The 21,497-nt window shown below is 43.6% G+C and overlaps 2 protein-coding genes and 1 long non-coding RNA gene across 5 annotated transcripts; all 3 read right to left on the bottom strand.

The window, feature by feature from the left end:
- Positions 1-560: 560 nt before the first annotated feature.
- Positions 561-6,586, bottom strand: LOC123497166 (uncharacterized). Its single transcript, XR_012203920.1, has 3 exons — positions 6,377-6,586; positions 5,522-5,578; positions 561-2,203 (listed from the first exon to the last, which is right to left on the bottom strand). It is a non-coding gene; the product is annotated as an uncharacterized lncRNA (long non-coding RNA).
- A 7,721-nt stretch (positions 6,587-14,307) lies between these two features.
- On the bottom strand, positions 14,308-16,131 carry LOC141041801 (uncharacterized). The gene is made up of 6 exons (XM_073509108.1): positions 15,545-16,131; positions 15,280-15,453; positions 15,081-15,191; positions 14,931-14,997; positions 14,715-14,816; positions 14,308-14,613 (listed from the first exon to the last, which is right to left on the bottom strand). Exons 1-6 carry the CDS (start codon positions 16,129-16,131, stop codon positions 14,473-14,475), a joined length of 1,182 nt encoding a protein of 393 aa, XP_073365209.1. The 3' UTR covers positions 14,308-14,472.
- Positions 16,132-16,828: 697 nt separating this feature from the next.
- Positions 16,829-21,497, bottom strand: LOC109752206 (uncharacterized). 3 transcript variants are annotated; one of them, XM_073509106.1, is made up of 3 exons: positions 19,899-21,497; positions 19,395-19,479; positions 16,829-16,941 (listed from the first exon to the last, which is right to left on the bottom strand). In XM_073509106.1, the coding sequence occupies exons 1-2, from the start codon at positions 21,263-21,265 to the stop codon at positions 19,410-19,412; spliced, it is 1,437 nt and encodes a 478-aa protein (XP_073365207.1). In that variant the 5' UTR covers positions 21,266-21,497; the 3' UTR covers positions 16,829-16,941; positions 19,395-19,409. The 3 variants fall into 3 exon arrangements, with proteins under 3 accessions (XP_073365207.1, XP_040255874.1, XP_020166698.1); XM_040399940.3 differs by lacking the exon at positions 16,829-16,941 and adding an exon at positions 16,954-19,306; XM_020311109.4 differs by lacking the exon at positions 16,829-16,941 and having other exon boundaries at positions 19,394-19,479; positions 19,899-21,496.

The following is a 21,497-nucleotide window of genomic DNA, read 5'->3' as shown; positions in this document are numbered from 1 at the left end:
TTCTTAGACATGAATCCCTAATCATGAGATTGATCTACTGATCAAATTAGGGTTCTAGTACAATCATGTAGGCGACTGATACCGTTGTTGGAACTAATGCATCACTAGGATACCATACACATAATTTGATTGCATCTAGAGCACCCAACTGACATGAGCAGAGAAGGTTTAGGGATCATAACAGGTCATAGAGGTCGTCATAATGTCTGCTCGTTGCAGGCGAGATTGATGGATGATTTAGAGGACGTAGTCGATCTCCTTGACGTCTTGATCCCCTCAGTTCGCCACCGGCACTGGCCTGGCATGGCCACAACTATGCTAAGCCTTCCCATCACAGCAACACTATCCCGATCAGATTAGGGTGATAGAATTTTGGGGAGCTAGAGATCGTACGTGAACTAGTCAGGTCGCACGAGGCCGAAGCTCCCCTTCCCTTATATGTAGCACTGGCGACAGGGGACTCAAACTTGAGTTGGTTTTGGACGCCCCCGATCAGGACGTGTTAGTTAGATCGAGGCATATGCACGTTGATGCATGGGCCCCTTAACGTTATTTTTTATCTCTTTTTTTTCTGTTAGGCTATCAGATCTAATGACCTGTTGAGCCGTCAGATCAAACCAACAGTCCAACCTCGTTCGCGGAACTGCTCAGATTCACTGTGTCATTCCACGGCATAGGAGTAGACATGGAGGTCGAGCGAATGAGGTCAAGGTAGAGGCAGAAATGGACCTGCAAACTTTTGGGGTGGGGGGAAGAATTGAGCTGTCCGTGGATATTCTGGACAAATAGATAGCCCATTGAACTGCAATTTTTATCCAAATCCCAAAATATACATTTGGGATTCATTAGGCGAGAACTGTAATATACGTGCAGATGCAGGAGCTACGAAATTTCAGTACATAGAAGCAAGTTCTTAAAAGTAGTATTAATTAATAACACATCAAAATCATGTAAGCACATTTGACCTCTCGCTTGATATGACGCTCCAGTAGACATATTTGTTTCTGCAAGAATCTTAAACAGTACCCTGACTGTGCATGTTGAACTAGGTGCACATATAACAATCTGATATCAAGCATGCTGAACTAGGCATATAACAATCTGATATCAGCTCAAGAGCGGGTACCCATGATCAGAAGGTATAACTGTAGGATATCCCACAATCAGGAACCGGTATGAAAGCGAAATAAAAGCCATAGAAACTAGAAAGGGCATGCATGTTAGGCACCCTGTGCGCGAAGCTCTTCAAACCTTCAGTTTGACCATGATAGCTGATCACCTCGTGATTTACAAGCGCAACTACGACACTGAGAATCTTACTGTGCAAAATTTGAGTCAACTAATCGTCTGCCGAGTAGTCCGTATCTCGCATATGGTTGGGCCGAGGGCCAGCAGGGACACGAGGATTTGATTTGATAATCAAAACCTCCTTCTGTGCGCGAAGAAGCTCACTTTTGTCTTCGGTCCAGGCCAGGTTCCCATTCTGCGCCTCTCTCATTCCCTCGGCTGACAGCGAGTTGTCCTCCCAGCTCTGCAGGACCTGCCACACGGGGCCTCCACGGACCACACCGGCGTACGCCTCTGAGCCGTGATGCCTGCCTGGCATGCCCACCAACGCAGCCTGCCGGCACGGCTCCATGAAGCCCAAGGCGGTTATCCCGATGCCAAATGCTACCCTGGCGTTGTCCTGTGCAGGGGTTCCAAGCTCACGAAACCGGTAGTATGCGTCAATGAAGGCCTGTTTGTTCACTTGAACCGGTGGTGGTGCCGGTGCGGCTCCCAGGGCCAGTAGCTGACCGTAAGTCTCCCCTATGCCAAGAAAAATCGCATTGTCGGTAATCCTTCTGGTATTGTTCGCCCTCCCGACCTGATAAAGGATATCATCATCGCTCAGAACTCCCATGCAGTACATATCGCGTAGCTGGAAGCAAACTCGTGTTGGATCGACGGCGTGGTCCATCACAAAGGCAATGGAGGCAAAAACTGGTATGGAAGGGAGCTTGGGCCTCGCGTAGGCTTTGCCGATGAATGAATCACATCTTTCCGAAACCCTCTTTGTGAACCTCTTGTAATGCTTTTGGAGCACGAAAGCTGGCAACGGCTTGGACAGGTTGATTGTGACCAGGGGTTCACCAACTTGGTTCATAAATGCCTCCGGCGTGAGCAGGGGAGGTTGATTTTGTGGTTGTTGTGCATTCATTGTCTGTAAGCATTATGAATAACAGAGTTAAAATAAGGGGTGACCTTATTTTATGCATTAAAAAATGTTAAAACCTTCTACAAATATGTCAAAACCTTGATAAATGTAGAAAAGAACACAAAATGCCAACCTATTAAACTTGTACTACAAAGTATAACAATGTGTAAACTTAAAACAAAACATAGATTTTGTACTTGATAACAGTAAGTGTCCGCTCGAAAAAACAAATTTGCAAAAGAGAATCTATGAGCCAACGATTACCACACTTACAATAATGAATCTATGCGTGCAAGTTGTGATTATAGGTTGTTTTACAGACTATATTTGTGGGGGCTGAGACAGGAAGAAAAATAAAAAATAAACACATAGAAGATGCATAGAAATTGATTTTGCAGAGAATTAAACAAGCAAGATAAAATAATTGGATGGAAAGAATTTAATTTTGCAAAACATTAAATAAGTAGTACAGAAGAATGAGATGGAAAGAAATTAAGCAAGCTTGCTTTCCTTTCGAACCTTGTAACAAGCGAGGCACAAACTATACATACAATCTAATAGGTTTCTTCTTTTATTCGGGGAATCTAATAATTATTCAACTGACTATCTAATTTGACTCTCAAAATTAACATTAACTCTAAATAAAAATTGAATGTACCATATCCTGCAAAGATTTGAAATTCCAAATTGGCAATCAACTCATACTACAGAAAAAAAAGAGGTAAACCTCTGCAAGTAAATCCATCTTCTTGCGTTCAGTTAGATTTAAAGAATTTCTGGGAGGATTGCAATCCTTAGAACCTTCTCTAAAGAGGTAATTTGGCTTGTAGTACTCATTCGATCAAATTTCTAAGAAATACTAGAGCATTATCCTACCTAGCAATCTAAGTATCATATACGCCCACCGGTAGTCAAAAGATAAAAGGACACCTCAAAATCTCTTTGTACAATGCTATGGATCAAACAAACAAAATATCAGTGTTTTTCAACCCTCTTGCCTTTAGATCATCTTTGTATGTTTTTACAGTCTTGCATTTTGAGAATCATGTATCACTTGGAAATACTACAATCTTGCATTTTTACAGTCTTGCATTTTATCATGTATCACAGAAGTTGGATAAACATCATCTGAAATATCGCCACATTTCTATACTTTAATTAGATCAGCATTCAACCAATCTTGATGACGGACATAGAAATAGTTAGGTGCATCGGGCTGGCACGTGCATATTTTAAGCTACCATGCGCTTTAAGCAATTTTCTCCAATTTAAGGTCAAAGTTTTGTCATCTATATGACAAACAAAATAAGATGTATATGGGGCAAACAGTATATTATGAATTTGCATTCAAAATAAGGTTCCCACAATATAACTTTTGTAGCATATAGTTCATATTTTATTGATTAAATTGATGGTCAAAGTACCTAATATGAGGAGGTCCAATAAACCCCAACAGGAGTACTAACTTAGGGTCTCCTATTTGCCACTCTTAGCGTGCAATAGGAGCACCATTACCTACAGCGAGCGGAGGTAGGTCGAGTCCACCACCGTTGTCCACCCCTGCGGCCACCGTCACCGCCACGTTATGAAGACCCGCCCACCGACTTTGGCCCCCCACCGTTGTCTGCCAGCACCCGCAGCCTCCTCCGGCACCGTCTAGCCCCGCTACAACCCATCCCTAGCCTACATGATCTTGTCCGAGCAACAACTTAGTCACTTCCTCTCACCTACAGTGCACATCAGCGTCAGCTCAAGGTCAATACGCCTCCTCACTTCGTCCCCACCATCGTCAGCAGACCAATTGCGTCATCTCTAACACCGGATCGACCAGTTCTCTCCGTTGCTAAATGAGTCAGGCACATGCGCATTGGGGGTGCATAGAGCCGCCTTAACACACATAGGTGCGGCTTATAAGATTTTTCATTAACTTGCTTGATTTTCTACTAACTTTTAATGAATATTCAGTGCTATTTGGGGTCCACGGACCAGGCTAAAGCCGAGCCATTCTATGGTAGCCCAAACTGCTCTTCAGTGCATGTCACCATTCTACGTACAATCTACATGATGAAAAATTGCTCTGCCATATGACTAGATTGCATATATTCAAATAATGGGCAGTTGTTAAGAGCTTCAAAATTTGCATTCGACAAAAAACAGCAAAATCATTTTAACATTGCCAAACTGCTCTTAGGTGCAGGTCCATTGTAATTTTTGTTTACCATGACTTTATGCACCCATTTTTGGTTTCATCTATCCACTTCACTTGCATGTTTCCCATAACTAACTCAGAAATGGCATTATATTTGATTTGTATTGCACGGGCCTAACATGATGTGATGGAACAAGAAACAGATGAGAAACACCACAAAATCTAAATATCTTCGTTGAAGTAGATCTCATTATAGATCAAATTTATAAAGATATAAATTGACATTAAAAGCTAAAAATAAGATAAAGATAAAAAATTATTTACAAGCATAGTACTCCATCCTAGCCCTGTTTGGAATACACGAATTTTCCGCGTTCATATGGGAATTAAAATATTTCCAACATAATCAGCGCAAAATTCTCAGTTTCCAAACTGAAACTACCACCTAATTGAAAGCTTAAAACTCGTTTGGAGATTTTGCTTCATATCAGCACAAAACGGGTAACCAATGTAGCGAGGAGCCTTATTTTTTGCTCCTCATCCAAATTTCCTCCAAAACTCTTGTGTATTAGCTTCCAAAGATTGCCTTCAAACCATAGTTGCATTCTTGTGGTTTACCATTCATTGTTCAAATAACACAACCCCCAACCATTCTTCATACTTGCTTTTGCTTGTCATAAAAGGTTTGGCAATGAAACTTCCATTCTCCATTCTCAAAGCCGATACCAAAAGTTCTTGATTAGTTGCATGCTTGGGATTAGATGCTATCCAACAATTCTTGGTTGCTTGGAATGAGAATGACGACTAAAGTTTCTCATGGCCTAGACCAACGATTCTTGATTACTTGCCCGAAATTAACTGTCCCATTGGCATAGCACTTCCCAACGATTCTCGATTTCTGGTGTTCCATACCATAGCCTATCCCAATCATTCTTGATTAATTGCATCCCCATTCTCAAAGCTATCCCAAAAATTCTCAATATCTTTCTTGAAATAAAGTCCAACAATGAGAGTTCCATTCTCATACATTGTCAAACTTTTGTTCCAAAGTCTTGCAAAAATTGAGTTTATGGCTCAAATACATTCCAACCTTCATATTAATAAAAAGCAAACAAATTAAAATCTTAATATATGAATCGAAGGGAAAATTTATTTCAAGGGTTGGACTTATGTACCTTAGCTCAAGCTGTCACTGATTGAATCCGGGGTAGTGTACAAAGGTACCAGAGAACCTGAAGGCATGAAAAACAAGCACCTTTTGTGTGAGAACTGAGCAAGTGAGAAATCAATCAACAATATAATATCTACAATAGAAAGGAAAAAAAGAAAGATAAAATGGTCTCTTCTGGTTTACAAAATTCTATGTTTACACCAGATGTATTAAGCAGTATTGAGTTTGTGAAACAATACATTTCAACCTTCACACTGATGAAAAGCAAAATAATTAACCAAAAATTCTCAATATATGAATCAAATGGAAAACTATTCCAAAGGATTGGATTTATAAACTTTACTCAAGTTGTCACTAACTGAAGAAGGTATGAGTCCAAACACCTTTTGAATGAGAACAGAGAAAGTGAGAAATCAATCAACCAGATAAGGGGGGAAAAAGATAAGATGGTCTCTTCCGGTTTCCAAATTCTATGTTTACAAAAGATGTATCGAGCAATAATCATGCAATGAAGCATGGCGAGAAATGATGACCAACTCTTAACACCAAGCATTTTCAATTTTGAAATAAGATGTCCGGATGGATGATTCATATTTCGGGAACTCGGAATATCCTATTGTTATTGGGAAAGGATCCAAATCGATAATACAAGCATGAGAAAGCATAATACGGGCAAACTCGGCAACCTGCAGATCCACGATATTACTCATCGGCATTGCAAAATATTGATGAAATAAGGACATCACCAGACAGATCCAGAGTCATCCAGCTATTTCAAAATCAACAACATGGCAGCTGCCGATGGTTGAGAGAGAGAGGGGGGGATTTGGGAGAAGGAAAGGGAGAGCCGGGCGCTCACCTCGGTGACGGATAAAGCCGGCGTGAGAAGCTCACCCTAGCGCCACTGTCGGAGATGGAGAAGAGGTGGACGAGGGGAAGGGAGCGGAGGGCGGAGGGGGTGGCCTGCGGGAGGACGGGATGGCCGGCGACGGAGTAGTGGCGGCGCTCTAGGGTTTACTCGCCGCCAGATAGGAGAAGGATGAGACGGTGCCACGGGAACAACTCGGGGAATGACTAATCTGTCCCTGCTCCTGTAGCCGGGCTCGTCGACACTCAATGGAATGGTGGCCTTTTGTATCGGGATGGCTGGTGTCTTTGCTCTCGCTGCACCGGGCGGGCGAATTGTAGGAGCGAAAACGAATTAATAATAAAGTCTAGTCCCATAAAATTCTGGCCGTTTTACTGGATCCCGCTTTGTTTCGTACTTCCTCCGTTCTTAAAAAAGTGTATTTCTAACTTTATTGAAGAGTCAAACTATCTCAAAGTTTAACCGAATTTATGCGAAAATATGTCAATGCTTGTGAAACCAAATAGGTATATGATGAAAATATATTTTATTACGAATCTAATGCTACTAATTTTATGGCATAAATGTTGGTCTAGTATTGTATAAATACGGTCAAACATAAAAAAGTTTGACTTTCCAACAAAATTGATAGTACACTCTTTTAAGGACGGAGGGAGTACTGAAGAGATCTTGACCCGTATTTTTTTCGTAATTACCTAATCGTGCGTGCGCTCGATCGCGCTGAAACGAGCGGCTGGCCTTACAAGCATACATGTGCAAAAACTTTTGTCGGTGGCATTAAATATGTTCACACGGGTCACATTGCTTTGAAAAAAACAGATATGCTTGATTTATTCGGGTTTTCAATTTTTCAAAAAGTCATATCTTTTGCACCGTATGTTCGAATTCAGATCTGTTTTCACCTTTGGAATCCTTACGACGATATCTTTGAAACTAGATCCTACATGGTATATTTCGACGAATTTTTTTATGCCAACTGTAATTCCATATGGTGCAACTCCATTAGTACATTGTGCAACTTTAGTACTGCTTGGTGCATTTTTTTTTCAAAACCAATTTTTTGAGCTACATGATCCAACTGAGGTTGTAACCTAGCAACCATGGCAACCAACCTTTTTTGACATGCAAGTAGTCTACTGGCCCTGCCAACTACCTTGTAGTCGATGTGCACCCCTTCACTACTTGTGTGTAATTTTTCATGCACACCCCGCCCCACCCACCTTACCAGCAATATGTGCAACTTAGTCTATTGTTCCAGCTAACTTTCTAGTTGTCGATGTGCAACTTCTTGTGTACTTTGAGTTGGCAGGGGTAACATGTGGACTTGCACATAGTCTGCTAGGTAGTTGGCCGGGGCAACAGACGAAGTCGCACATCTCACTGGCAGGAATAGTTGGATGGTGAAAACTGAACATCCAGGCGGTACTGAAAAGATGCATAGAGACGGGGTGCTAAAGTGGTCCATCTCACTAGTAGGGGTGGTTCAGACAGGGTACTAGCTGGGAAAACTAGACTTCCATAGGGTATGAGGGAAAATTGCACATCACTGTTAGATAGTTGGCCGAGGAAGCATCTGAAGTTGCACATCCACTATTAGGCAGTTGGCCGAGGCAGCAAATAGTGAAATCCACGCATCCACGGGCAGGGAAAAGTTGCACATCAACTACTAAGCAGTTGGCCTGGGCAACTGACGAAGTTGCACATCTCATTGTTAGGGGGTAGGTTGGGGTGGACGTGCCATCAGTGAAACTGCACGTCCATGGCTAGGGAGAAAGTTGCACATTGACTACTAGGCAGTTGCACCTAACGGGGATTAAATTGCACACAATAAAATCTGTCGCAATATACTCATGCGGGATCTAGTCGAAGAGCACACCGCGCGGGGTCCAACGGTGAAAGCGGATCTTAGTTCTGATGTTAGACTCAAAAGTTATCTGTTCGCATGAGTGAAAAGTGAACGTTCACTAGTAGGAAAAAGTTGCACATCGACAGTCATGTAGTTGCACATTGACTCTGGATAGTTGCATCAAACAGGGATTAAGTTGCACACAAAAAATTCGTCGAACATACCCATACAACATCTAGTTTCGAAGAGCACGTCGCAAGGGTTCCAACGGTAAAAATGAATCGTAATTCCGACTCGCGGATTGAAAGTTATACCTTTTTAAAAATTTGAAACCACAAGTTAAATGCACAAGATAGAAAAATGCATGCAACGAAGGATATGGCTGTACTGGCATTTAATACGTCATGGAAAAAGAGATTAGAGGAGTAATTTTTCCTAATTAAGAGGAGGGATAAGAAATATCATAAAATGGTCGGCCGCTTGCTAACCATCACGAGCGGCCGAGTGTTGGCTAGACGTGTCCAATTTTTTTAGGGTCAACCGCATATCCATCCCTCCGGCGCTATACGTCCGGGTTTTAGGGTTAGCAAACTCTATCCCCTTCATCGTAATCCGCTCGCCCCACCTCTAGCCCTCCCCAACTCTGGTGACAAATCTTGACGTTTCTACTCCATTTTTTCCTCTTCTCGATGGTCGGTGGTGCTCGCGGCCGTGGCGGGTCGCTGCCATGCAAGCTCGCACGGCAAGACGCGGAAGCCGACAGCTCTAGTTGGCCTGTCGTCGAGCCATGGCGCTTGAAGCAAGCGTGCAACTGCGGCTAGCTCTCCCACACCGGCGGGAGGAGCCCTTGAGCTAGCTTCCACGAGTTTGACGCCAACCTCTTTCCACACTTCCAGAGGTGCCAGCGGGCCAATGTGGAGCTCGTCGCTGCGGCGCGCGCTGTGGCTACCGGAGAAGAGGGCATCGCTGACTGTTTTACCGTCACCAAGGAGGAGCATGTCCTTGCCAACGCGCTCCACAAGTTCGCCGCTAAGTTCTACCTCGGCGTCGACGAGTGATACCGTCGATTTAGGTTTAATTTGTAGCACGGATTTTGTATTTTCTATGTATGAACTATGGTTGTGATGAACTATTTTCTAGTGCGAACTCATGTTTAAATTTGCAGTACGAGATTTATGGGATTTGTTCCGCGGAGCCTTCACTTCCCGCAAAATCGTTTTCGGGGGAACTCTAAACCGATTTTGCAATACTGGATTTTAGCGGATCTGCTAAAGATGCTCTTAAGAGTATCTACGGACCCCTTTTGCACCGAAACATCCGGACAACCAACTCATTCAACCGAACCCTTTAACCTCAAGCAAAACATGCAGATTCTTCGATACTCCTCATATCCATCTCATGTGTGGATTTCAGTATGGGTTGTCCAGACGCGCCCGCCACGTCAGACAGACGGGCGGGACCCATAAAAAACTCCATCGGTCCGTTAGGGAGGTTATTGGTTTGGTGAGATGCATTCATATCGCCGCTTCGACATGCCTAAGGAGCCAAATCCGTCTATTTAAGCGAGACGGCGAAGGTAAACCCTGGCCGCCCCCATTTCGGATGTTGATTGTTTTTGTTTCATGAGAGTATGTATGATGAAATGAAAGGCTCACAATGGTGGACAAGTGATGGGTGACAGGCTCATGTCGTGTGATGCATTGTATACATCCATGGACACTTGTGGGGGAGGGGGGGGTGTCATATTGTTGTAGATGCTCTAAAGTGGGTGATATTACAATTGTTTTTATATTTTTAATCAAAAGTCCCATAAGACTAATACGAAAACAGATATGGTCAGAAATGAACACTGGGTGAACACGACATGGAAGCGGGTGTATGCCGAAACATATAACATCTTGAACCATAGAAAAAAGACATGCAAACCTATAAATATGTTCAATTAACATGACTACAAAATATTATGGTATATCATGGTTATATGATAAGATATCTATTTGCGAATAAATTTTCAACTTTGACGACACAAAAACTTAAAAGTTCTCAAACAACGAAAAATATGTTACTGCTGAGTCCAATTCTACAGAAGTGCTTAGTGCATGCTCAGGGTCTATAAAATGGTGGAATGAAGGAGCGGCAATTTATGCGGATTGCATGGATCTAATTACTGAGATTGGAAATGTCCAATTCAGACATTGCTTTAGAAAAGGCAAATGAAACATGAATTGGCTAAACATAGTTCCCTTGGTAAAATTTCTTGTAATTGGGTTGATGAACCCTTTGATTTCCTGCTTGAATTCCTAGTGAATTATGTAAGTGTTGGTCAAGTTTCAATAAAGTAGCCATGATGGCGTTCCCTAAACAAAGAGTAAAGAGTATTCATGGCCCAACTATGAGCACCCGACCAATTCGCCTCGTCTGTCGCCCTCCTGTTGCATCCCCTCCCCCTATGAAAAGCACGGGGTGGTCTCCTCCGCCCAACTCCTCCTAAATTCTAGTCACCGCTCGAATCAAGCTCGCCATGCTATGGGGGAAGTCGACCATATCGGCACAATTGTCATGGCAGCAGAGAGCTAACGATGTTGCGCTTGCCGCCATCCACGCTGATCCATCTTGCAACCATGGCCTCCATCGACTAAGCATAGGGTACAGGGCAAGGGTAGAGTTGTTCACCGAGCTTGACACGATTCACTCTAATGACTCCACCATGCCATATATTTTGATAAAAATGGTCATATATTTTGATAAAACTGCCTTGCATATGTGTACGTCACTTTTTTATAAAATTCAAGATGCAACTCTTCTAACGATCGTGCTCGCTCCTACTCATGGAAAATCTAGGGCTGCATCCGTGGCCCATTTGCTCTTCAAAAAGTAAAACAGGATCACATCACCAGCATAGAACTATTACGATTAAGAGCCATATAGTTTGCAGTAAATATGCAATGAGCCATCTAGCGACTACATACATTAACTTTGCTTCCACACAGACAACAGTTGCTTCCAGCTTCTAGGATAGCATATATCAGCAACATAGCATAGCATATAAATTCCACCTCATGAACCCCAAAAGAGTTAACAACCAACTTCAGCAACCAGCCTGTCCAGCGTAGGCTTTGCATACCATGGTCCATCTTAGCAGAAGACGAAGTAAAATCTAAGTGACGACTTCACAAAACGTAGCTCAGCACATGACAGATCTGTAGACTTCGATTACTTCGGAACTTCTCTTTTTCATTTTGATGACACTTCTGGCCTTATGGGGAGACAGAAAAACATACTAAGGTGAGTGGGAGCAATGACCTGCCAATAACAGGAAACACAATCTGTAATGCGAACAATTAGGAAGGCAACAACTGTAAACTAGTAAGCTCAATTCATGACTTCATATACAGCAGGGGACTAAAATGCTCAACAATATAGGTTGGTGTACTATATAATAGCAGAAGTACATAAGAAAATAGCCTGCCTAAAGATTGGTGAAGTAGTCACTGTGTATGCACAAGTATAGATCAACAAATGGATAAATCAAGCACCAAGGCATATCATTTTATCGACATATGTGCAATAAAATTATCTAATTCACTCAAAAAACTGATAAGAGGGATACACAATATGCAAACAAAGTGAATATCAAAGCACATTCTAATTTGTGCAAGGGCCTACGGGGCTGGGAACTTGCAACATTGTTCACACAAAAACGAAAGTGTTTCATCAGCATCTATATCTATATACCTACTAATAAAGTAAGGATTGCCAATGCCCATCCTTCGTCATCTTAATTGTCCCCGTAAGTAAGAAAAAATTACCCACCAATGCCCCCGATGCCATCCGGAGTAAGAAAAAGATTCATTTAGTAAATTCTTCATACGTCGCGAGCAGCCTATCCCGATTCGCATTGGCTGGTCGCCCCCACCTGGGCCTTAGCCCATCCATCGCCCACAGCCGCACAGTGGCCCAACTATCCCGGCAGACATGGCAAAAATAGTTGGCCGAGTTAGGATTGAACACAGGACCCTACCGTCCAGTCGTAACGCTCTGGCCAACTGAACTAGGTTTATCATCATATTAAATGTGTTTTTTTGTTTTAATAGACCATCTTTGTATTGGATTGGTTAACTAGGCTAGCTAGCTTAGTTGTATGCCAGGAAAGAGGACGTCAACAGCGCAGCGAAGCAGCAAAATAACGTCCGCCGTTGCTAAAAAAAGAAGCAAAATAACGTCCGCCGAAAGTTGAGGCAAGGACACGAAAATGTCATGCACACTTTGAGCAAGATAAAACCAACTGGCGTCACGTGTTCACATCAAAAGATAGAAAATTAAAACGTACCACAACACCAGTTAGTTTCACAAAAAAAAACTCAGAACCAGTTCCGTGGAAAATAAAGATTTCTTCCATCCATGGAAACCAAATGTTGTCCATAGCCGAGTGCTCTATATATACATGTGGAATCAATTTGAGATCAAAGTGGGGAATGGACTAGGACCGACACGCCCTGTGAAGCATGTCTACTTATCTGTTGTCCAAAAGGAACTGGTGAAAACTACGCCCTATCAAAGTGGGGCGAAGTGCAATTGTGGCATAATGCAAACACAACCGGTCGCCCACACCGTGGTGATGCTTAGACGTTGTTGTGTACAATGCGACGGCCGTTGCCATTCCACTCATGCGCACCCACCAATGTGACATTGTGCACGAGTAGTTGACGGCCGGCTGCAATGATTTAAGCTGGAAGGAGCAATGTTCGAGTCAAGGGTCAAGGGAGATAGGGTTTGGAGTTTGTGCGACATCAGGCAACAATTGGAAGGGAAGGGGTCTTGGCAAGATACCAATCCTGATCTCACCGGACACAAACAAGCAGGTTCTGCTTGCTGCTGTTTTTACTCCAGGTTAATCTGTTTAATGATTTGTTGCTTTAAATTTGTTGGTAGTATTATTTATTTCAATTTTACTTATAAATTTTAGCTTGCGGCATCAGGAGATGATTGAAAGGCAGAGGGGGGGGTGTCCAAATCTTTTAATGATATTATGTTTTTTCTCCAAATTTACCTTTAAATTTCAGAATGAACTAATAATTTGAGCTTGGCGTTGCTCATCCGGATCAATTGACCCGGGACCACATCTCATGCCCCAAATCGGTGTCCTGAAAGACTCTACCCTCAATCAGTACATTGTTTGACATATTGAAATATAGGACGCAGACCTGTGGAGGGTCTTTGAGCATGCTTATTAGACTAAGGGGTTTCTATTTCTATTTCCAGTTGCAACGCGCGGGCATGTTTGCTAGTATATACTAATATAAAAAGATCGAGTTGCGGAGATCCAACACATCTTACCCGTTCAACCACATCTATCCAGGGTCAATGTCGCTCCGGTGTTTAACGCTAAATGTGTTTAGCACCCTTCCCTAATTAATAGCAAGCCTAATATCACTGCTAACCAATTAACTATGGCCAACCTAATATCAACGTGTGATTAATACCTTGCCAAATATTAATTTAGGATGCAATTAATACATTGTGTGATATTCACGTGCATTGCATGTACAAGATTACTAGTAAGTAAGCATGATCATCAGTAATAACCAAAAGGTGTTACAGCAAAATAGTACAGTTCACTAGTAAGAAAAGGGGCTTTTACCCCGGTTGGTAAGGGCCTTTTGTCCCGGTTTTTGAATCGGGACTAAAGGGTCGTTACTAATGCCCTAACCCTTTAGTCTCGGTTCTTACACGAGCCGGGACAGAAGGTCCTCCACGTGGCCGCTGCTGCCAGCCCAGGCAGGGGGGCCTTTGGTCCCGGTTGGTGCCACCAACCGGGACCAATAGGCAGGGCCTTTTGTCCCGGTTGGTGCCACCAACCAGGACCAATAGGCATCCACGCGTCAGCAGCTGGCAGGAGCTGAGGTTTTGTTTTTTTTAAGGGGGTGGTTTAGGGGTTTTGAGGGGTTAATTTAGGTGTTTCATATATTGTGTTAGCTAGCTAATTAATAGAGAGAAGTGTCCTCTCTTATCTCCGTACTTGGTCGACGCTACGTACTATATACGTATGGAGAGGAGTAGACACGCTAGCTAGTAATCAAATGAAGGAAACAGAAGATCGTCATGAACATATGCATACAGAGAGAAGTGATATCGACCCCCTCTCCTTCTCCGAGATATTGGTCGAACAACAAGTTCTCGTATATCTATCCGACACTACCGGCTACATATATACAATAATTATCTCTTACAATACAATCTCCTAATTAAATTGTAGGAACATAGGGTCCACATAGTATTCTCCGTTTTCAGCGATCACGTGGTCAAGGAAGAATGCCGCCAATTCCTCTTGAATTCCTCGCATACGATCTGGTGCTAGGAGTTCATCCCGCTTCCAAAACATCTAATTTGAAGAAGGGGGTCAATACATATATATATGAATAAATGAAACTCAACACAAATGATGGTAATAAAATAAAATTGTGAATATTATTGCTTACGCACTTCATATTGTTCTTCAGTGTAGCCCCGCTCACAGGTCGTATAGCGGATGGACTCGCAAACGTAGTATCCACAGTAATTATTCCCGGGTTCCTGCCACAACCACTTTACAAGAAATAGAGCTCAATCAAACTGATAAGCAAGCATGCTAAATGGTATTGATGAAACTAGCGCTTGAATCACTAGGAGATGCGCGGAACATGCTACTATAGTACTTACTTTCGGGTGATTAAATTGCAGCTTCTTCGGCAGTCCCGGAGCTTTTGAGGTGAATTTTCTCCAAACCCTGCCAGACAAAGAAAACAATTACTTGATATCAGGAAATGAACAAAGTTGCTGATATGGTGGATAATGATCGATTTAACTTACTTCTCGAGCATTTGAGTCATGTTCGCATAGTCCTGGGGATCATTTCGTCTCGAGTCTAAGACGGTTACTACTCCCTGCTCAAGCTTAATCTCTAGGAGAATATAGTGGAAGCTGCGCATGCATGCATAAGTCATCAATTATATTACCATAACCTGGACTAATAAGGGAAACCGAATATGCACAAGACAGTAACACTCACTTGAAGTTGTAAGGAAAGAGTATTATATCTTTGTTTTGATTTAATACCAACGATTGTAGCAAGTTGGCCTCGGCTTCTTTGGGATGTTTTTCAACCGTATATGCATCTATGAGATTTGTGTTAATGAACCCAATATCACCGATTTGTCTTTTCTTCAATTCGGCGATCTTTAATCTGCATAATATAGTGAGGATAATTATAAATACATATAATGAAAAAGCTGACCTATATAGAGAGACTTAATGACATAAGTAGTACTACTTACAGACAGTAGCAAGTGATCGTTGTTTTATCAAGGGCCTTTTGATTGTAAAACTGGAAGAAATCCTCAAATGAAACATTCAGCAGATCAATTCCAACGAGGTCATGCTCCGATTTAACTCTCAGCGTCAAAGTATCCATCCCATCAGACTCTCTGCAGGTTTTCATGTACCAATCATGTAGTCTTCGCATCATCGTTGTTAGAGATCTTTCATCTTTGACGAGAGGCTTCCCGTAATGGTATTTGTGTTCGTCCACCTCCATGATTTCATAATGTACATCGTCGGGCAGGTAATCTCCAAGATTGCTATAACCGGGCACCATACTCGGATCATTAGCGACGATGTCTTTTGACACCTTGAGCGGGGGGCACGATTGGTTCGCTTGTTCGCCGAGCTGGGCAATTTTTTTCCCAGCTCGTCGTTCTTTTAACCTTCGATCACTGACAATACTTCCCGATCGCTCCGCTTCGGCATATGTCTTTGCAAGAATGCGCTCATAGTTGCCTCTCGACGGAGACTTTGGTGGTTTTGTCAGGGCAGCCAGAGTGCGCTTTGCTTTCACCGGATCTACCTTCTCCTCCCGGGTCATCTCGTCTGATCTTATACCGCAATGCACTGCATACCTGGCATGCGTTCAGATCCTTGTACGCACCGCGGTAGAGGATGCAGTCATTAGGGCATGCATGTATCTTCTGCACCTCCAATCCTAGAGGGCATACGACCTTCTTTGCTGCGTATGTACTGTCGGGCAATTCGTTATCCTTTGGAAGCTTTTCTTCAATATTTCAATAACTTCTCAAATCCTTTGTCAGGCACATCATTCTCTGCCTTCCACTGCAGCAATTCCAGTACGGTACCGACCTTTGTGTTGCCATCTTCGCAATTGGGGTACAACCCTTTTTTGTGATACTCTAACATGCGATCGAACTTCAGCTTCTATTTCTGACTTTCGCATTGCGTCCTTGCATCGACTATGACCCGGCGGAGATCATCATCATCGGGCACTGGTTCCTCTTGATCTTCAGCAGCTTCCCCCCCTTGCAGCATCATTGGGCACATCGTCTGGTTCCTCTTAATCTTCAGCAGCTTCCCCCGTTGCAGCATCACCGTATTCAGGGGGCACATAGTTGTCATCGTCCTCTTCTTCTTCACCGTCTTCCATCATAACCCCTATTTCTCCGTGCCTCGTCCAAACATTATAGTGTGGCATGAAACCCTTGTAAAGCAGGTGGGTGTGAAGGATTTTCCGGTCAGAGTAAGACTTCGTATTCCCACATTTAGGGCATGGACAACACATAAAACCATTCTGCTTGTTTGCCTCAGCCACTTCGAGAAAATCATGCACGCCCTTAATATACTCGGAGGTGTGTCTGTCACCGTACATCCATTGCCGGTTCATCTGCGTGCATTATATATAATTAAGTGTGTCAAAAACCATTACAGAACATCATGAATAGATAATTAAGTGACCAAATTAATAGAAGTTCATCATCACATTAGAACCAAAGTACATACATAGTTCTCATCTAACAACATATATATAGCTCTTCAGAGCATCTAATTAATTAAACCATACATTGAAACTATGTAAAACATTTCAATACGAAAACAAATACGATCATAATCGCAACCAAGGTAACAATTGATCCAACGGCATAATGATACCAAGCCTCGGTATGAATGGCATATTTTCTAATCTTTCTAATATTCAAGCGCATTGCATCCATCTTGATCTTGTGATCATCGACGACATCCGCAACATGCAACTCCAATATCATCTTCTCCTTAATTTTTTTTATTTTTTCCTTCAAGTAATTGTTTTCTTCTTCAACTAAATTTAACCTCTCGACAATAGGGTCGGTTAGAATTTCCGGTTCAACCACCTCCTAGATAAATAAAATCTATGTCACGTTGGTCGGTATATTTGTCATAAACAATAAATGAACCAAATAGTTATAAAATGATAATATATACCACATCCGAATCATAGACAGGACGAGGGCCGACGGGGGCGGATACCAAAACCATCGCACTATGTAGTAAGAAGGAATAATAAAAGTAACAAAATTAGACAAGTAACTATGTAAAGGAAGAATTTTTTCCTTTCAGAAAGAAGATAAGAACAAGAGGCTCACCACGGTGGTGCTGGCGACGAGATCAGCGCGGGCGATCGACGGCGGTGAAGACGGGGACGGGACGTGACGGACCGCTAAACCTAGACAAATCTCGGGGAAAATGGAGCTCGGAGGTCGAGTTTCGAGAGGACAAAGATTAACTAGTGTGGCTCAGACATTTCATCGAACACCTCATGTGCATAGGAGGTGAGCTAGAGCACCCAAATGCCCTCCCCTCGCCGGCCAGAAAAAACAGAGCACTCTGGAGTGCTCTGCTGTGGCGATGGGGTATATATAGGGAACTCATTGGTCCCGGTTGGTGGCACCAACCGGGACTAAAGGCCTTTGGTCCCGGTTGGTGCCACGAACCAGGACCAATGCCCCCTTTAGTCCCGGTTGGTGCCACGAACCGGGACCAATGGTGGCACCAACCGGGACCAAAGGCCTTGTGCTGCCCCGCGTCAAAAGTTTAGTCCCACCTCGCTAGTTGAGAGAGCTCGAGAGTGGTTTATAAGCGCTGCTGCGCCCACCCTCTCGAACTCCTCTTAACTGCAGGCTTTCGGGCCTAACTGTTCTCTTTGCCTGTGGGGCCTACTGGGCCTTCTGCAGGCCTGAATCCTGGCCCATGGATGGGTTTCTAGTCGTATTCAGACCGTGGTGGCCAAGTAGGTGGCATAATTTTTTTCCTCTGTTTTTTTCTCTTTTGCTTTATTTGTTTTGTTTTGTTTCTACTTACAACAAAAAACTTATTTATTTTATTTCTAATTACTTATGTATTTTACTTTAATTATTTTATTTTTATTTATTTTACTGCTGCTATTTTTATTTATTTTACTGCTGCTATTTTTACTTAATTTATTAAGGTTTATTTATTGTAGTTACTATAGTTTATTTTATTTTATTTTATTAAGGTTTATTTAGTTTTATTTATTTTATTAAGGTTTATTTACTTAAAAATATATAAAAATGAACATAGATGCGCTTATAGAGAAAATTAAACATAAATTCATAATAAATTTTTATGAAATTTACTGTGAATTTAGGTCAAATTCCCTGTATAAGGGCATCTATTTTCACTTTAAGAGAGCTCAACAAGGCAGAGAGGGACGGCCTTATAAACTGATGTGAGCGCCCTTCGGTTGGCGAGGTGGGACTAAACACTAGCCACAACTAGGACCAGGCCTTTAGTCCCGGTTTGTGGTAGGAACCAGGACTAAAGGGTGGTGGGCCAGGAGCGTGGCCCATTGGTCCCGGTTTGTCCCACCAACCGGGACCAAAGGGTCCGGACGAACCGGGACCAATGCCCCCACAAGGCCCGGCAGGCCCCTAGCCGCACGAACCGGGACCAATGCTCACATTAGTCCCGGTTCTTGACTGAACCGAGACTAATGTGAAAACTATCTTGTGACCTAAGCCCTGTTTTCTACTAATGGTTTCAGAAAATGGATGGTAAAAATGAATTGAAACCCAGGGTTACAAAATATTTATTCTACTTATTTCATGCATCAGTTGCATTATCTGAATCTTGACAGTAGCTAGGCTCTTTTTGATTATAACCATTGAAGTTTCCTCAAATTATAATGTTAACTTTTCTTAGGGAGGGAGCTCCCTGAATGGGTCGACCCTGTATCCTCTCCCGTACTATTTTTCCTGGGTTAGGAGTTAGGCAATACTTTTATGAGAATTAAGGATCAAATTTAACAACATAACTACAGTAACAAAAGAAATAGGATGGAACCTTCATGGTCGTTCGTCATGCTGGCGATGGTTTCTCTATTCCCTTACCTGCCCCAGCTCCACCACCACCAAGATTAAGCTGACCGCTGCAACAGCATCAAATACATTTGGATCACATAGTGAACCCCAGAGGTAGCGATTCTCAGAAGAAAAATCCACATGTAACTGCAGAGGCTACAAACTGGAATTTTCTTCCGATAAACAGTGACGCAGTCGCATGTTACAGCTACAGCATACAAAACTGAAAATTGTACAACACTCATACATTTCAGACCTAAGATTTTAGTATAATCCAGAATCCTACATCTGCAGATCACCATATTATATTTTCCTAATTTAGTTTGTGAATAACAAAGCAGGCCACAAAATACATAAGAAACCAAGTGCTAATAGTATGCATTTTAGGCTACTAGGACTTTAGTGTAATCCACATAACTTCAGACAAATTACCTACCAACAAGTGAGCTAAAATGAAGACAGAAGATAGCAAAAATAGTGCACTTACATCTGTACTGCAAGCTTCATAGACTCCTCTAGACACTCCTTGCACATCTCATCACTTTGGCATAGCTCCTCTTCCGATGGTTTCGCCAAATCAAGTTCAGGTTTTCCGAAAAGAAAACGCATTGGGGTGCAATAGCAAGTGTCCTCAAATTCTTCAAGTTGCCCTTGTATTCCTTCAGCACTTGCTCCTTGCTTCATCTGTCGAACCACATTCTTCATTTCCATACGCAGGCCATCATATTTCTTCCTCTCAGCCCTTCTCCTCTGCCGGACTTCCAGTTTCTCCTTTTTCTGGTCCTCGAGCTGGCGCATCCGTTCCTCCTGCTGGCACATCAGCTTCGCTGTCTGCTGATTATCTTGTTTCTGCTGCACTTTCCTTTTATCTTGTCCCTCCAGCTTATACATCTGGTAAAGCTTCTTGGTGAGATTCTCAACAGGGACCGTAATGTCTATGAAATCAAGATCAGCGCTAGCATACAAGGACTCCTTTGTGAACTTGGAAGAGACATAGAACTCCCGTTCGGTGAAGGTCAGGGCTACGGTTAAAGACCAACCGTGCAACACAAAGAGGACATCACCAAGCTTGACACCAAGCCCTTTCACATGAGACATGATGGAAATCCCCTCGCCGCGGGGCAGCCTCTGGATCACGGCGACCTCCCTGAGAGGCGGAGAGGAGCCCTCCTTGAAGATGCCTTCTTTGGGACGTAGCCACTTCTTGTAACTCGTGTCGGTATGGTAGGATATCGCACCCGGCTGCCCACCCTCCCCTGCCTGCTCCAGACGGAATCCATCCGGTCCGATCACCAGGCGCGCGACCCGCAAGGCGCAGGTGTACCCCGGCCGCTCGGGAGGGAATATATCGTACTTCTTCATCCACCATGATACCTGCGCTTTCTCAGCGAACGCCTTCATCTTGAAGAGGAAGAAGGGGAACTTGGGGGCATTTCTGCTCCTGTCGACGGGGCGTATCCACTTGTCCAGCTCGGGGTCGTTCCTGTTTCGCTTGTCGAAGGACGCGAGCAGCTGCTGGAGCAGGCAGGCGTGTATCTCCTCCTCGGTCTTCAGGCCCGTGCGGATGGCGGCGGAGAGGGTCTCCTCGGCGTCGAGCCCGCTCCGGACGGCGAGGTGGAGGATCTTCTCCGCCTCATCGGCCTCCAGTCCGCCGCGCTGGACGGCGTTGTCGACCAGCTTCCTCACTTGCTCGGCCTCGAGCCCGCTCCGGACGGCGACGTAGACGGCGACCTCGGCTTTGAGCCCGCCGTGGACGGCGAGGGATACGGCCTTCCCCCTTTCGACGGCATTTAGCCCGCTCCGATAGGCGAGGGATAGCGCCTTCTTCCCCTCCTCCGGTAGCTTGACACCCATGTCCAAGGACTCAGCCTCCTCCCCCTCTGCTCCGGCTAGTCGCGACGGAGTTCCGCCGCCGACGAAATTTGAGATCGAGATTAGGGTTCCTTTGGGGATGGGAAGGATCGACCCTCTCCTGCCTCTGTTTCTCGGGCTCCCCTTGTCTTTGTTGGGCCCGTGCAGTTCCGCTCAATCGACTGGGCCAGATGCTTGTTCGGTGCCTACTTATCACGATTGAGAGAACTGAGCG

Source organism: Aegilops tauschii, chromosome 2 (genome assembly GCF_002575655.3).
Source record: "Aegilops tauschii subsp. strangulata cultivar AL8/78 chromosome 2, Aet v6.0, whole genome shotgun sequence".
In the NCBI taxonomy this organism is placed as follows: Eukaryota; Viridiplantae; Streptophyta; class Magnoliopsida; order Poales; family Poaceae; genus Aegilops; species Aegilops tauschii.
This window is presented reverse-complemented; position numbering and strand designations above follow the sequence as displayed.